Consider the following 17709-nt stretch of genomic DNA (forward strand, 5'->3'; position numbering starts at 1 on the left):
AGAGCTCTTTGTTTCTCTAATCAAAAAGTATATATATATATCTTTCTTTTCATAAAAAAATCTTTATCTTCAATTCAGATGTTTTGTTTTATAATTAACTTTATCACACAATAGATATTTGAAGAACATTCTAACTTGTTTCATTATAGCCTTTATGAGTATTTAATATATTCATCACCTTAATAATTCTTTATCTTAATATATTGATCACCTTAATAAATTCATTACTTACCTCTTGCCATGGAAGTTGGGTACTTTTGTTGAAGGATTCAGTTTAAGTTTTGCTTTAATATCAGAAACTGCCATGTGGCCAGTAACTCTGTCTGGAATTCAGAAGATACAGTTAAGGATCAAATGACAGATTAATTTGTTTATATTCTTTTACAACTTTCCCAGCTCGAGACCTGGAGTTTGAAGTGCAGGGCCTCATGGAATGGAAATATGTGCAAATGCAAGTTAGAGGTATGTGCAAAGTTAGAAGGCCATGTGGGCGGGTCCCTTTACTATCCCAAGATCTCTAAGCGAAACTTCTTGCCATTGCTCCTCCTGCAAATAGTATCATTCTGATCCTATATAAAAATAAATGGTAAAGCATTCTGCAAATATGTAGAAAAAGTTATTTAAAGACAAAATTTATTTTTAAAAAGTGTTTTTCATCTCATAATTGACAGAGAATAAAATGTTATAGCATTTGCAAAATATTTACCTAATTGTTTATATCTTGGATAGCTGCCTGGTAGTAAGTAGATTTTCCCAGGGTTTCCTTCTGGGAGGTCCACCCCTGCCCTATCAGTTCTTATGAACCCACTGGTCTTTTTTAAAAATAAGAATAGGGGTGGGATATAATGCTGTTTTGCTACCTTAAATCTCCCTGAATGGACTATTAACCACTAAGGACTCCCTAGTCCTTCCTTTCTACTTCTGCATAGTTTAAGAATCAGAACCTATGGACCAGAAGCTGGGTTGGTAGGGCTTCTCCCTTTTATTGTTGGTCTTATCTCTCTAATTATCTTTTTTAATATAAATTTATTTATTTATATATATTTATTTATTTTTGGCTGCATTGGGTCTTCGTTGCTGCACGCGGGCTTTCTCTAGTTGCGGCGAGCGGGGGCTACTCTTTGTTGCGGTGCGCGGGCTTCTCATTGCGGTGGCTTCTCTTGTTGCGGAGCACAGGCTCTAAGCACATGGGCTTAAGCAGTTGTGGCGCACTGGCTCAGTAGTTATGGTGCGCGAGCTCAGTAGTTGTGGCTCGTGGGCTCTAGAGCGCAGGCTCAGTAGTTGTGGCGCATGGGCTCAGTAGTTATGGCATGTGGGCTCAGTAGTTATGGCACGTGGGCTCAGTAGTTGTGGCTCGCGGGCTCTAGAGCACAGGCTCAGTAGTTGTGGCACACGGGCTTAGTTGCTCCACGGCATGTGGGATCTTCCCGGACCAGGGCTCGAACCCGTGTCTCCTGCACTGGCAGGTGGGTTCTTAACCACTGTGCCACGAGGGAAGTCCTCTAATTATCTTTTTAATATATAGAGTGTATTAAGTAGTTCACTGACAAGAAAACTGGGTTGCTGACTTAGGAACAGCAGACAATCATACACTATTAAACCATGAAGAAAAAGTCTCTGAATGTTTGGTTAGAGTTCAGTCAATTTTCCTAAGTCTTTACCTCAGACTCTGGAAAACTGTTGCTTCTAAACAACTCAATTACATGTGCTCAAAATCTGGAAACCTACCACAGAGCTGGGAACTCCGGAGAGGCTCAACAATGTAGGCAGTTGAAAGGTGCTGTGAAATCATCCTCATGGCTCAAAATAATCATTACTTTAAAAAAGTACCTTCAATCTCTCACTGAGATGATAGATTAAAAAAAAAAAGGACTCCTTGTAGATTCCTACAAAATCTGGATATTTACCTACTTCTAAGTGGTGCTACTTTACAACTTCTGGGCTTCAGTCAGATCAAGAATCCAATAAAGGGTTTGTTCCATCACACAACTGTGACCTCATTCACTTCTCAGGCTCAGGTCCAGGTAAGAATGACCCACAAGCTCCTTCCAGCTTTAGAGTAACTGTGATTTCAATGTGGTTCATTCGGCACCCTCAGGGTATGTGTGGGTATGAGTTACAGAATCAGAATATTTTGACACTGATTGGATTTCGGGGAAGGGGAAGTTTTAAAAAAAATTCTGTATTAATATATTTTCATGTTAAACATTGGTGAATTGAAAGTTGTTGAAGTAAAAAATTTTACCCAGTTCCCTTGGTTGAATGCTGATTAGGAACCATTTCATTGTTTACATCCAGAAAGAGGGAAAAATCAAACTCTCACAGGTTTTAGTCTATAGTGTTATCGAAAAGAGTGATTTTAAAAGAGCAATTAAGGAAAGTATTATAATTGTTTTAATCAGAAATTTTCAAGATCTGACAGGTCTCACAGTATTTAAATCATCTAAGCACAGAAGTTAGGAGTGTCTCTAGTCTTCATGATGGCTAAGCACAGATACCTCTGGCAGCAAAGGCTTAGCTTGAGCCCCCCCAAGTTGTTTCAGGCTTCACTTGTTAGCTGCAATTCTAGAGATTTTCTATTCCTGCTCTGGGGTTTTTATTTATTATGTGCATAATTTGACTTTTCCCTAGTCTGTCCAAACTTGGTCTATTACCTTTCATTCTGGCTAGGGATATAGAGGAAAGAAAGGGAAGGTTTAATTTACAAATTAGACAAATATTTAATTAGGGCCTACTATGTTAGGGGCTACCAAGACTTAAAATGAAGTTAATGACCACCATTCTACCTTCTGTTTCTATGAATTTGACTACTCTAGGAACCTCATATAAGTAGAATCATACAGTATTTGTGACTTGAATATTTCACTTAGCATAGTATCCTCAAGGTTCATCCATGTTGTATCATGTATCAGAATTTCCTTCCTTTTTAAGGATGAATAATATTGCATTATATGTACCACATTTTACTTATTTATCTGTTGATGGACACTTGGGTTGCTTCCACCTTTTGGCTATCATAAATAATGTTGCTGTGACACACTGGTGTACAAATATCTCTTCAAGACCCTGCTTTCAATCTTTTGAATATACACCAGAAGTGGAATTGCTGGATCACATGGTAATTCTATTTTTAATGTTTTGAAGAAATATTGTTTTCCATAGTGGCCACCATTTTACATTCCAACTAACAGTGCATAAGAGTTCTAATTTCTCCACATCCTTACCAATACTTGTTGTTTTCTGTTTGATAGTAGCCACCCTGATGGGTATGAGGTGATATATCATTGTGGTTTTGATTTGCGTTTTCCTAATGATTAGTGATTTTGAGTGTCTTTTTATAAGCTTGTTGGTTATTGTAATATCTACTGTAGAAACATGTCTGTTCAAGCCTTTTGCCCACTTTCTATCATTTGTTGTTGTTGTTGTTATTGAGTTATGGGAGTTCTTTATATATTCTGGATATTAATCCCTTATTAGATATGTGATTTGCAAATGTTTTCTTTCTGTAAATTGCCTTTTCAGTCTGTTGATTGTGTTCTTTGTTGCCTATGCTTTTGGTGTCATTTCCAAGAAATCATTGCCAAACCCAATGTCATGAAGCTTTTCTCCTATGTTTTCTTCTAAGAGTTTTAGGTTTTGTGTGTAGGGAGAAGTAGAATTTTAACACGTAGCACGTAGCTCCTAGGGAAGAGTAGTCTAGAGTGAAAGAAGAGCAAAAGCACGTAGAGTAATCATGGGAGCTTAGGAGACAAGGAACTGTTCAAGACTTCATGAAGTGAGATAATGGGAGCAAAAAAGATTAGGTATTTGGGCTAGGGTTGGTTATTAGAACAGAGATTGCAAATTTGATCCCCATACAAGTTTTATTTGGCTTAAGTAACATTAAAATTTTTTTTGAATTTCATAAATGAAAACATGGGTAATTTAAAAGTTATCAGTTTATGACTTCTGAAAAGCCCAAAGATCAGAGAACACATGGCCCACATTCCTGCTTAGCAATAATTGGCAGGAGCAGAAAAACTGTCATCCCTTTAACTGGAACCCAAGGTTTCCTGATTGCCACAGTCCCCCTCATTTTTTCTAGTCTCTTATACCCAGCATGTCACTCACTTAATATGTTTTTTTAAAAAAATAAACTTATTTATTTATTTATTTATTGGCTGTGTTGGGTCTTCGTTGCTGCACACGGGCTCTCTCTAGTTGCAGTGAGCGGGGGCTACTCTTTGTTGTGGTGAGTGGGCTTCTCATTGTCGTGGCTTCTCTGTTGCGGAGCACGGGCTCTAGGTGCGCAGGCTTTGGTAGTTGTGGCACGTGGGCTCAGTACTTGTGGCTTGCGGGCTCTAGAGCTCAGGCTCAGTAGTTCTGGCGCATGGGCTTAGCTGCTCCGTGGCATGTGGGATCTTCCCCGGCCAGGGCTCAAACCCATGTCCCCTGCATTGGCAGGCAGATTCTCAACCATTGCACCACCAGGGAAGCCCTTAACATGGTTTCTGTGGATACATGTACATCTTGATTGTTAAGCTAAGGGAGTCTAGGCTTTATTAGCATTGGGGAATTCTGAAGATATTTAAGTAGGGATGTTGCATAAATATAGCTGTTTTCTATAGGAATTAATTCAACCATATCAATCTAAGAATTGCCTAGGCTCATATTCCCTTCTGATTTTATGAAGAATAAAAAGGAAGTGACTATTAGATGAGGGAGAACATCTAGTATTAGGCTTCTTCCTATGTAGTACTGTTCACCAAAGGAGAAAGGAGCTTTATGGGAAAAGGTTGTGTCTCAATGTGATTTATAATTTGTGGACTCTGAAAACCTAACATTTCAGGGTAATGTCTAATTCATCCTGTATGGTTAAAGATATATGAGCCTTAAGGAGAAGAGAATCTCACCAGTTACTTCAGTTACCAGACCAACGGGAACTGGATTTTTCAGGGGGAAAAAAAAGTAGCTACCTCCCTCTTAGAGATGCTGCCCCTGTAGGCGAATCAGGCTTTACAGGCAGATGCCCTTCACTTCTCTCCCTGGCTCTTTTGCTTTCACTAAGTGTGTAAGTACCTTGAGGTCAGAAGCTTAATATTCTATTTTCCCAACATTGGCTCTGGCCATTGAACATAGGTAGTCAATGAATGACTAGGGAAAGGCAAGATGTTCCTTCCTTTTGGGGCAGAGATTTTGTGCTTCACCATTTCTCCCTCCTCTTAGGCTTTCCTCAACCTCCATCACCCAGAAATCATCAGGGTATGGCAGCATGAAGGAACTGACTATTATTTCCCACTTCAAGTCTGGTAACCTGGGTAGACAAAATTCTCTGGGTTGGCCTAACCCTGATGAGCCCCAGTTCCTCTCTTGCTCCCTCCTGACTAGTTTAGATTAATGATGGAGATATTTGCAGAAATTAGAAGGCTTACTCCTGGGACTTCCCTGGTGGTCCAGTGGGTAAGACTCCACGCTCCCAACGCAGGGGGCCTGGGTTCGATCCCTGGTCGGGGAATGAGATCCTGCATGCATGCTGCAACTAAGAGTCTGCATGCCACAACTAAGAGTCCACATGCTTCAATTAAGAAGTCCGCATGCCACAACGAAGATCCCATGTGCCGCAATAAGACCCGGTGCAGTCAAAAATAAATAAATAAATAATAAATAAATAAATTTTAAAAAAGAAGGCTTACTCTTCTTTACGCAATACCATTTAAGTTATTATGCATGCAAACCAACTAGTTATAAGTTTTAAATTTAGTGTACACCAACATGGATGGTTTTTGGAGCAGCAAATATGTAAATGTACAGCAAAAAACCCTTACTCCCATACCACCCAACCAAGTCAGGGAGAGCAAGGATGTGAGAGGGCTTACAAAATCACATATAGAAGCAATAAGAGGAAAAGATAGAGAAATATGTGGCAACCACTTGCTCATCCTTGTTGATTTTTTCTTGAGAGTCAATCCAGAATGTCAGAAAATTTTCCTAGCACCAACTTAATAGCAAGTTATAATAATAGATTGCTTAACCCATGTTCTGCAGATCACTACTCGGATTTTTAATATCTCCTCTTTATATAATATTTGAATCCATATGGATTTCATTTAGTTTCTTCACTAGTTCAACAAATATAATAGCATTTAACCAGTCTCTTATTCATTCATCTGTTCATCTCAGGAAATGATAATTCCATCTTTCCAGGCCTATGCTCCATCCTTTGTTGAAGCCAAAACGCTTGGAATATGCTTCAATCCTCTTCTTTTGTGTTCTACATCTAATCCAATTCATCCATTTCATAAGTACATTTTTAGTGCCTATTATGTTCTCAGCCCTGGGATATCTATCAGGAAATACTGTTGATTCCATCTTCAAAATATATAAGTAACTCAACCACTCTCACCACCTCCACCTCTACTTCCTGCTCTGGATTACTGCAAAGACCTCCAAACTGGTCTCCCTGCTTCTGCTCTTGCTGTATCCACCCCTGCCAAGTCTCTTCTACACAGGCACCAGGACAGTCCTTTAAAAACTTAAGTCAGATCATGTCCTATCTCTGTTCAAATCCTCATTTTCCTGTGTTACTCAGGAAAAAACCCCAACCTTTACAATAGCCTTCAGGGTTTATATGATCAGCTACTCCCCACACCTGCACCACCCCCTTCCCCCAAAAGGAACTTCTCATTGCACAGTCCTGGACTTGTACAGTGCATAGCTTATGTGGCTCAATGTGGTGGTCCCATCCCCTACCTCTGTGACCTTACCTCTTCCTACATTGCCCTCGCTCACTCTGTTCAGCCACAGTGGCCTCTTTACTCTTTCTCAAATATTACGAGCATGCTCTTGTATAAGGGCTTTTGCACTTGCTCTTCCCTCTGCGTGGAGTGCTCTTGCTCCAGACTTCTGCTCCCTGGTCTCCTTAGCTTTTTGCTTAAATGCCCTTTATCAGTGAGTCTTTTCTTGATTAACTTCCTCCACTTACAGTATCCCCTATACCCATTTTCTTTGCTTTATTTTCTCTGTAATCTCTGTCATACTATTATTTGTTTATTGTGTATATCTCTTCACTAGAAAGTAAGCTCCATGAGAGTAGTGAGCTTTGTCCCAAGCATGTACAATAATACTTGGCACACGGTAGACTATGATTGTTAAGTGAATGGATACACGCATCCCTTCATTGCTTCAGCAGACACCTACTAACTGCAGGTACAGAGAATAAAAAGACTTACAAGATGGCATGTCTGGGTAGGGGATTAAGAGGTACAAACTACTGTGTATAAAATAATTAAGGATACATTATACAGTACACGGAATATAGCCAATACTTTATAATAACTATAAATGGAGTATAATCTATAACAAATTTGAATCACTGTGCTGTGCACTTGAAACTAATATAATATTGTAAATCAACTATACCTCAAAAAAAAAAAAAAAAAAAAGATGGTATGCCTACCCTAAAGTAGCTGACAGGGAAGTGGGACAAGTTCACCCAAATTCAGGTTTCTATAATCTGTGAGTGAATAGTGGTGACAGAAATCATCAAAATTAATAGGGTAGAATACATAAGGAACTAAACTATCCTGGGGAGTAGGTATGTATTATAATTTAGCTACATCAGTACTCATCTATTCAGAACCAAATGGGATGAAGGGCTGAATTCACTTAATTTACTGGTGGGCATATCCTAGGTAGTTTAGAATTGGTGGACTGGTATGATACTTATCTGTAGGGCTGATGGTCCCAGGACATAAGCTGGGTTCCACAGCTTGGTGCACTGGATAGATGGAAGGTGCTTTGGGGTTAGGACTTAAGTTTGGGGCCAGCCTGTTGTTTATTATTTCCACTCACAGAGCTTGACAAGCAAACGGGCATGGATTCTGAGTCCTTGTGCTTTTCTTTTCTTTTTTTTTTAGCAGATATGTTTTTGGGTCAGTCCTGCAATTAAAAAAAATTAAAATCTAATTCACATAACATAAAATTTACACTTTTGAAAGTGTACAATTCAGTGGTTTTTAGTATATTTACAAAGTTGTATAACCATTACCACTATCTAATTCCAGAACAGTCCCATCACCCAAAAACAAACCCTGTACCCATTAGCTTCTACTCCCCATTCTCCCTTCCCACAGTGGCTATCTCCTGGCAACCACTAATCTATCTTTTGACTGTATGACTTTGCCTATTCTGGACATTTAATAAAAGTAGAATTTTGCAATTTGTAGCCTTTTGTGTCTGGCTTCTTTCTCTTAGCATGATGTCTTCAAAGTGCATCTATGTTGTGGCATGTATCAGTACTTCATTCCTTTTTATGGCTGAATAATATTCCATTGTATGGGTATACCATATTTTGTTTATCCATTCATCATTTGATGGACATTTGGATTGTCTTTGCTTTTTGACTATTATGAATCATGCTGCTATGAACATTTTTGTATAAGTTCTTATGTGGACATATGTTTTCATTTCTCTTTGGTATATCCCTAGGAGTGGAATTGCTTGGTCATATGGTAACTATGTTTCACATTTTGGGGACTACCAAACTCTTTCCCACAGCAGCTGCACCATTTTATATTCCCACCAGCACTGCATGAGGACTCCAATTTCTCCATATCCTTATCAACATTTGTTACTGTCTTTTTCAAATTATAATCATCCTAGTGGGTGTGAAGTAATATCTCATGGTTTTGATTTTCATTTCTCTAATGATTAATGGTGTTGAACATCTTTTTATGTGCTTACTAGTCATTTTTATATCTTCTTTTGAGAAATTTCTATTTAGATCTTTTGCCCATTATTAAAATTGGGTTACTTGTCTTTTTCTTGTTGAGTTAACAAGCTTTCTTTATATGTTTTAGATACTAGATCCTTAACAGATATATCATTTACAAATATTTTCTCCTATGCTGTGGGTTGTTTTTTCACTTTCTTGACAGTGAAGACCTTTCAGCCACAAAAGTTAGTCCTAGAATTTTAAAGCTGAAAGAGAACTGATAGATCATCCATCTAATTCACTTTTTTCATTTTATTGATAAGGACACTAAAGCCCAATGAGTTGAATTAATTTCTTTAGTGGCAGAGTTAGGAACAACTGCTTTGTATAACTGCACTGTAAATTGCACCAAATAGGTTACAATGTAGGGATGAAAACAATTCATCACAGTTGAAACCATTGGAAAACAATATGAAATACCTAATAATCACATGTGATGCAGCATGATGTGTACTATAAAGGCAAAAGGAACTCAGAAAAACAATCAGAGAGATAATGGTGTTCAAACACATGTCAACAAGTAGATAGAGGGTAGTAACTGATAAAACAATTAGGGAAAATAACTATGGGATTAAGAAACATAAGTCAAAGTATTAAACCCCATCATTACAATGCCTTCACATCAGGCTTCACTCACCTTTAGTATCATCTGTGATTTTCATCAACTTCTGTAGAAGCACCATTCCTTTTGATTAAAGACAAGATTCAGAATCAAAATTATATAAATTTCTTAAGTTATGAAAAGTAGAATAGGAGGATGTAATTTTATATTAATTTTTCCTTAGATGAGTGGGAAACTGAAGAAAATGTTAGTTATATCTGATATACATCTTAATTAAAATTGCTTCTTTTCATGCCTTACTGTCTCAAACTCCAAAAAACATTTTTTTGAAAAGCATTATAGAGTCAGCATTGAAGTCAAGAGTATTCATTTATCATCTTTTAGGATGTGAGGAAGTGAAGTAACTTTGGAAACCTGTTGACTCAAGAGCAGGATGCTCTGCTACCCATTTCATTTTCATTAGTGCGTTGGTTATGAACTGTTGACTAATTACATACCTTTTAATGATACAGGTATTTCTTTCTAGTGGATTCTCCTGTGAAATGTGTGGGTACAATATATGTCATAATATTAACTGTAGAATCTCCTCCCCTCAGTCCACTCCATCCCACAGCCAGAAAAACAACAGCCAAACAAATACCTTAAAAGTACTAATTCAACTCTTTTCTCAAAACATGGGGTAGTTTGGTTTTCTAAATGTGAGGAGATTAACTCTCAGAAAAAAAATTGCTCAGTTACCGAGGTTTGGTTTAGTTTGGTTAGATAAAGCCAATAATGTACTGTTTTAATACCAGGAAAGGTCAGTGGCAGGTTATGGAAACCTGGAAAATTCTGTGGTAACTTTAGGCTGTGAAGGTGGTACAGGGCAACATATCATGCAGAAAGCAGTACACATAAAGTATATATATTTTCTTTATGGGAGGGGAGATAGTAATATTAATATAAAACACATAATGTGTAGAATTAAGAAAAACTGATCAAACTCCTTTTATTTCTTCTCCCTCCTTCCTCCCCTACCCCATTCTCTCTCTCATTCTCTCATTCTTTTCTTCTTTATTGCTCGGCTCTTCTCCCTGCCTAGACATTAGTTTGCTAAAGGCATCCTATGCCATTTTTGGATATTGTATGGGGCACCACTCTGCCCAACTCTGGTTGGGAATGTGACTTGGAAGATATCTGTTCCTGACAAGAAGCAGAATTTATTTTTATACAGTATTTTTTTTTTCTAAATATGTAGTAGAGTTTCTCTACATTCCTAATGAGTGTGATTTTTAAAATTCTCAGATAGAACCCCACAACCCAAGCACAGCTGAAGGTCAGAGTGGAATTTTGAATGTTCACCATCAAATGACATAAATATTAGCAGGTCTTGAAGTTGTTCATATAAATGTGTCATTTTCATGTTTGTGCCTAGGTAACTGAAATCTACCTTTATTCCTTAGAAAAACAGAAATGGTGAAATAGGAATTGGGGAAAAAGATTTTTGTGTGAAAAATGTTACTGTCTAAAAAGTGACTGTCTAGTCATCTGAAATTTGAGTGTGAAAACTTAAATCACAGTAGTACATGTTTGAATGCACACAAAAGTCAATATAGTATTCAGAAATAAAATCTGTTCCCTTAATACCTATATCTACACAGAAAATTTAATAAGTGGAAATTGAGTATTATTTGGTGAGTTTGTGGAATAGACACTACTATTTGTAATTTCTAAAATTATAAAATATACTTTTAAATGTCTAAATTTTCTTTAATGCACTGTAGATTTCACAGAATAAAATATATTTTGGTGTCAGCAAGTGGAACGGGGCTTTTACAGTGATGAAAGCAAGAGGGTGAGCAGGGTGGGCATGTGAAATGTGTATGTTTGATAGAGACTAGAAGGAAAAGAAACAAACAAAAAAGCAACACCACTAGGAAAACCAGGGAAGCAGGAGTGAAAGAAAAATAATCTATTAATAGAGACATGGAAAAGTTAAGAAAAATAGGGAAAAAGAAGAAATGGAAGAGGAGAAAGAAGAGTGATGGAAAGGTAAGCAGGCAAGACTGTGAAGTTGTGCTTTCTCAGCTTTGTAAATGGTTTTTTAACAATTGATTCTGATTTGGGTGACTCACTTAGGACTCACATAACTGTTTCTTCTGAGTGGCCCGGATTGGGAGGGTTATCTTAAGAATGACCTCAATACAGCTGCTTGGGTTAGTGAATGTTTAATTATGTGAAAGCAGGAAACTAGAACCTCTAATAGTCAGTCAATCAATAAGCATTTATTGAGCATATACTATGTATTCAAAAACTAAGCCTTGCTGAAAAGCAGGAACTTTGCTTGTCTCTTTTTCATCTTTGAACTTTCTTTTTTTACACTGCTTGAGTACTCAGTAAACGCTTATTAATGAACTCAGATCTTATACATGACCACGGAGGATTACTTCCAATATCCCTAAATTCAGCAGCATGGTTTTAAATGCTGGGGTTAAAGCCTACCAAAGAGACATTTCTGAAAGTTTTCTGGCACCGGCAACAGAAGCAGCAGTAGATGAGATAGAATGGACCTATTCAACGAGATCTTTTTCCTTTTACAAATAATAAAATAAAACAGCACTCACTTGGAAAGGTTAAGTGTGGGTACCCAGAATTTAAATTTATTTTCTCTTACCAAGATTCATTTTGTAGATACTTGCACAAAGTACCTTAAGTTATTTTTAAATTCTTGTTTTTGAAACACAATCAGGCTTTCAGAGACACATCAATTTTTTTTTTTATCATACTCACTGAAAAACACTGGTGCAGAGAGCAAATTAAAATTACTTAAGAATGAAGTACAGACTGAGGTTGTATGTGTGCTGAGGGAAAGAGGGCAGAAGACAAGTTTTACTTGCCTCTACTGATCAATTTCACATTATAATTTTCAAACCTTCCATTCATTCTTTTCTATGTAAGTACAGAACATAGTATTCTGGCCCTGGGAAAATTATTTTAGACATAAATGTGATAAGAGGCCTGCAAACAAAAAGTACTGAGATTATGTATTAAATTTTAGAAGCATCCAAAAAAGAAATTTTAGGTCATTAGACATACTTATCAACAGGTAAGATTTTAATATTAATAAGAAAATGGGAAAGTACATTGCAAGTGGGACTTTAAAGCTAAATGCACAAAAATTGTGTATGCATAAGGAAAAAAATTGGGGGTGATGAAATTACAGATTATCACTGGTGATAGAAGTAAGGATTATTCAAATTTTTTTCGTTCTTTCATTTTGTGAATATAGAAATTTTCTGTAATGAATATGTATTACTTTTATAACCAAGAAAACACATATAAAATATGTTTTTAAAAAGAATTTTAAAATAAAATATAAAAATAAGTGCATAGCATCAGATTATCAATTTTATATTATATAAAAAATTTCTACTCACGTTTAAACTTCTTCAGGCCCTCCATTATTGAATGCACTTTAACCTTCCCATGTTCTATAAAACATTTTGAATCAGATACAGAAGAAGTCATATAAAAACTCATAAAAGCAGATAAAAGTTATGAAATTATTAAAATAACATGGCAGGCTGGAACTTCTTCCATGAGTTAGAAGAACTAGAGATAATATACTGGTTTGCTTTGGAATTGGATTAATTTTTCTCTCAGGTGAGTATGATGGAAAAAAGTATAAATCAATGACAGAACTATCTCAGCTTCTTTAATGCAGTTTTTCTCTTCTGTGTTTCAAGGTATTACACTTCAAAGGTGATACATGGGAAAGGGATATTACACAAAGCACCAGGGCTTGAGTCTGGCAGCATCTTTTCCAAACTCAGATAGATGACATTTTAAAAAAAGATATGAAGAGACTTTGTTGGTAAATGCTCAGAGTTGGAATAGGGAGAGAAGGACTTGCTGTTTTTTTGTTCTGACAGGTTTTTCTTGAGAATCAACCCATTTGAGATGGCATGTTTGTCACCACTGTGTATAGAGTATGCTTCTCTGACTGGAATGATCTTCTCACACTTGTTCAACTTCGGGTCTTCTCCAGGAAACCCCAGTCTTGACTAAACGCTCCTTTAGCGCCTTCTGCATACATTTATCACATTATATCGAAATTATTTTATGTGCCTATCTCTTCTGTTGGACCATAAGCTCTTTGAGGACAAGGGCTGTGACTCATTCACCTTGGTACTTTGCACAGAGCCTAGCACATGGGATCCCTTCCTTTAACGACTTAACAATCGTTGGGAGATAGTATAAGTTTGACCTAAGGAAGAGCACTAAGGGGGATCAGTCTGAGTACTGGAGAACACTGATGGGGAGGTGGAGGCGAACAGGACCAGAAAAAATAGGAAGAGAGTGGTTGATACCTGAGAAGTTAATGTGAATGCATGAGAAACCCAGAGATTTAAATACTGTATCTAGGACAGAATAGCACTTGCAGGAGAAAAGACTAAAGAGTAGCCTAGAAGAAGAGCAGCTGTGAGACAAGTGGGACTGAATGTTTCTTCCATGATGCCACCCAGTAAGAGAAGGGGCAGAAAGGAACCCTGGGTGGCACCTTCAAGAATTCTGATAAAGAAGTAATTTTTTGGGTCTATAAAATGTCACACACTCTTGTTTCAAGACTAACAGCATACATCTCTTTCTCCCTTCCTCTCTCCAAAACTCTGAATATATTTCTAATGTTTCCTCCTCAGCAATGAAATGGGAGGCTGGAACTTGAAGAACAGAAACAAAAATGAAAATTCCCCTAAAGTAGGAATAGTGGCAGAATCTATGAGAATAAGGACATCTATTATTTAATTTTAAGCAGTTTCAGTAAAATAAGCTACCAACCCAGCCTTGAGTTGAGAAATGATGGAATTAGGCAGCGTCCAGGGGAGTAACAGAATAAAAAAAGACAACAGCATAGTAGAGGAATGCAAAGCAGAGAATTCAAAGTAGAAAGTCAGAACCATTGGTGAGTAGGAGAAATATATGTCTCCCCTAACCTACCCAAGAGTCCCTAGATATTGGAGAGTTGCTGGATTTCGTCTATACATGATAGTATGACAAATCAGTTCAGTGTTGGGAAATTTGTTTGCCATGTGGAAAAAAAATCCAAGTGGGATCCCTGTCTTACCATATGCAGAGGTGGTATACAGATGAATTAAAGACCTAAATGTGAAAGGTAAAATTATATAGTTAGTAGAAGTAGTAAAGAACAAGAAAATGAAGTGTTGGCAAATCTGGTGTTCATTACTGGGGCAGTGGATAGGTAAATTATGGTCATTGTATTGAAGGGATATTATGCAGCAGCCAGAATTAGACTGATTTATAGAAACATGGGTAAGTCTAAAAAATATAGTGTTGATTCACATCCACTAGGATGGCTAGAATTAAAAAGTCAGATAATAACAAGTGTTGATGTGGGAGTGGAGGAATCAGAACCTTTATACATTGCTGGTGGGAATGCAAAATGATGCAGCCACTTCGGAAAACAGTCTGGCAGTTCCTCAAATGGTTAAATGTAGAGTTACCTTATGACCCAGCAATCTCACTCCTAGGTATATACCCAAGAGAAATGAAATATGTCCACATGAAAAGTTGCACACAAATGTTTATAGCAGCATTATTCATAACAGGCAAAAGGTGGAAACAATCCTAATATCCATCAACTGATGAGTGGATAAATGAAATGAGATATATCCATACAATAGAATATTATTTGGCCATTAAAAGGAATGAAGTACTGATACATGCTACAACATGGACGAATTTTGAAAACATGTTAAGTGAAAGAAGCCAGTCACAAAAGACCACATATTTTATGATTCCATTTATATGAAGTGTCCAGAAAAGGCAAATCTATAGACATAGAATGTAGATTAATGATTGCTTAGGGGTGGGAGGATAGGGAGTGAAAGCTAAAGTGTACAGTGCTTCTTTTTCAGGTGATGAAGATGTTTGAGAATGACTGTGGTGATAATTGCACATATCTGTGAATATTAAAAACCATTGAATTGTACACTTTTAGTGAATGAGTTGTCTGGTATGTGAACTATATCTCAATAAAGCTATTAAAAATAATGTTGAGTGAAAAGAAATAGGGGTTTTATAGCACAATACCATTTAAGTAAATTAAATACCACACACACTGAATTTTTAAAGGGACATGTGTATATCTAAATAAACATGAGGAAGGTAGGTTGGAAGGACAAATATTAGATATAATAGAGAATGGACTTATGATGGGGGAAAGGAAATAGGAGTGGAAATAGGAGGTAAAGAGGAAAAATACAGTAAGTCCTCTAAATATGAACCTTCAAGTTGCGAACGTGCATTCACATGCCCAGTCACATAAGTTAGTTTACGTGCCTGGTGTACATTGTCATGTGTGTGCATCCTCAACAAGTGGTTGTGCTTTTGTGTACTTTACTGTACAGTAGTGTATAGAGTACAGTAGTACAGTATCTTTATTACAAGCCTAGGATGTCTGGAAGCAAGTGTAAAAGCAGTGGTGATGTGACTGGTACTGTACTGTACTTTTCAAGGTACTGTACTGTAAGAATAAAAATGTTTTCTTTAGTTTTTGTGTTTGTTTTTTATGTATTATTTGTGTGAAAAGTATTATAAACCTATTACAGTACAGTACTATATAGCCGATTGTGTTAGTTGGGTACCTAGGCTAACTTTATTGGACTTATGAACAAATTGGACTTACAAATGCGCTCTTGGAATGGAACTTGTTCGTATGTAGGGGACTTACTGTAATAAAATAAAACACAAAGGGTCCTTGCATGGACCAATGGTGATAGTGTGCCATACTGATGAGTTTGATTAACTCAACTGTGTGCATCTGATATTTAAGAAAAAGTTCACCCTTCCCCTGCAAAAGAAGTTTAACGTGCTGGTGAGATATGAAGGGAGAAGTATCTAGCAGGCAGCTAGAAACACAGTAGTGACAACAAATAATCCAGAGAGCAAAGGTTCTCAAACATTTTGGTCTCAGGACCTCTTTATATTCTTAAAAAATTTTGAGGACCTCCAAGAGTTGCAACTATGGATAATTACCCTATTAGATAATAAAACTGAGGAATAAAAAAATAATAATTCATTTTAAAATAGTAATAATAAATCCAGTATATGGTAACATACTTTTTAATGAAAAACATGTATCAATTGAAAATGAAAAATATAAATAAATTTCCCAAAAAGTTTAGTGGGAAAGGTAGTGCTATTGACTGAATATTTGTGTCCCCTCATCCCCCCAATAAAATCCTATTCCCAATGTGATGGTATTAGGAGGTGGGCCTTTGGGAGGTACTAGGATTAGATGAGATCTTGAGGATGGAGCCCTCGTAAGTGGGATTAGCGCCTTATGAGTCAGAAGAGAGCTTGCTGCCTGCTGCTCTCTGCCATGTGATGATATGAGAAGTTGGCAATCTGCAACCCAGAAGAGGACTTTCACCAGAACTCAACCATGCTAGCACCCTGATCTCTGACTTCTAGTCTCCAGAACTGTGAGAAATAAATTTCTGTCATTTACAAGCCACCCAGTTTACAGTATTTTTGTAATAATAGCCCAAGCTAAGACAGCATTGTTTTACATTTTTTTAAAAATTTTATTTATTTATTTTTGGTTGTGTTGGGTCTTCGTTTCTGTGTGAGGGCTTTCTCTAGTTGCGGCAAGCGGGCGCCACTCCTCATCGCGGTGCGTGGGCCTCTCACTATCGCGGCCTCTCTTGTTGCGGAGCACAGGCTCCAGACGCACAGGCTCAGTAGTTGTGGCTCACGGGCTCAGCTGCTCCGTGGCATGTGGGATCTTCCCAGACCAAGGCTCGAACCCATGTCCCCTGCATTGGTAGGCAGACTCTCAACCACTGCGCCACCAGGGAAGCTCTGTTTTACATTTTTGTAAATCTCTTTAATGTTTGGCTTAACAGAAGACAGCTGGGATTCTCAGTCTGTTTCTGCATTTGATTTACTGTGATATGGTCACAGAGTTATGTAGTTGGAAAAGAAATATTTTAATAGCTTTTTCAGATATATCATGGGTGGGGGGTATGTCATGTAGCTTATGAAAAATGCTACTGTACACTTGTGAGTGAATGAAAGTGATAAAGGCAAATAATGTCTTTGTGTTAAATGTCTTTGTGTTAAAATAGTGTTATTTTAAAAATAGTTTTGCAAATATTTTCAACGGACAAGGGATTAATCTCCAAAATATACAAACAGCTCATGCAGCTCAATATCAAAAAAACAAAGAACCCAATCAAAAATGGGTGGAAGACCTAAATAGACATTTCTCCAAAGAAGACATACAGTTGGCCAAGAAGCACATGAAAAGATGCTCAACATCACTAATTACTAGAGAAATGCAAATCGAAACTACAATGAGGTATCACCTCACGTTGGTCAGAATTGCCATCAT

The 17709-nt window shown here is 37.2% G+C and overlaps 1 protein-coding gene across 7 annotated transcripts in view; it reads right to left on the reverse strand.

Moving 5' to 3' along the window:
• The window catches only part of EFCAB3 (EF-hand calcium binding domain 3), a 50380-nt gene extending 33490 nt beyond the window's left edge, over positions 1-16890 (reverse strand). For 2 of the 7 annotated variants that reach the window (XM_082373835.1, XM_082373829.1), the window contains exons 1-2: positions 7436-16890; positions 233-323 (exon numbers count right to left, since the gene is read on the reverse strand). In XM_082373835.1, the coding sequence (XP_082229961.1) occupies positions 233-306 (74 nt within the window). In that variant the 5' untranslated portion in view covers positions 307-323; positions 7436-16890. The remainder of the gene's footprint in view (positions 1-232; positions 324-7435) is intronic. The other 5 variants (XM_082373834.1, XM_082373833.1, XM_082373832.1 and 2 more) reach the window with 5 other exon arrangements.
• Between the last annotated feature and the right edge of the window lie 819 nt (positions 16891-17709).

This window comes from Balaenoptera borealis, assembly GCF_965194805.1.
Source record: "Balaenoptera borealis genome assembly, chromosome: 20".
Taxonomy (NCBI): domain Eukaryota; kingdom Metazoa; phylum Chordata; class Mammalia; order Artiodactyla; family Balaenopteridae; genus Balaenoptera; species Balaenoptera borealis.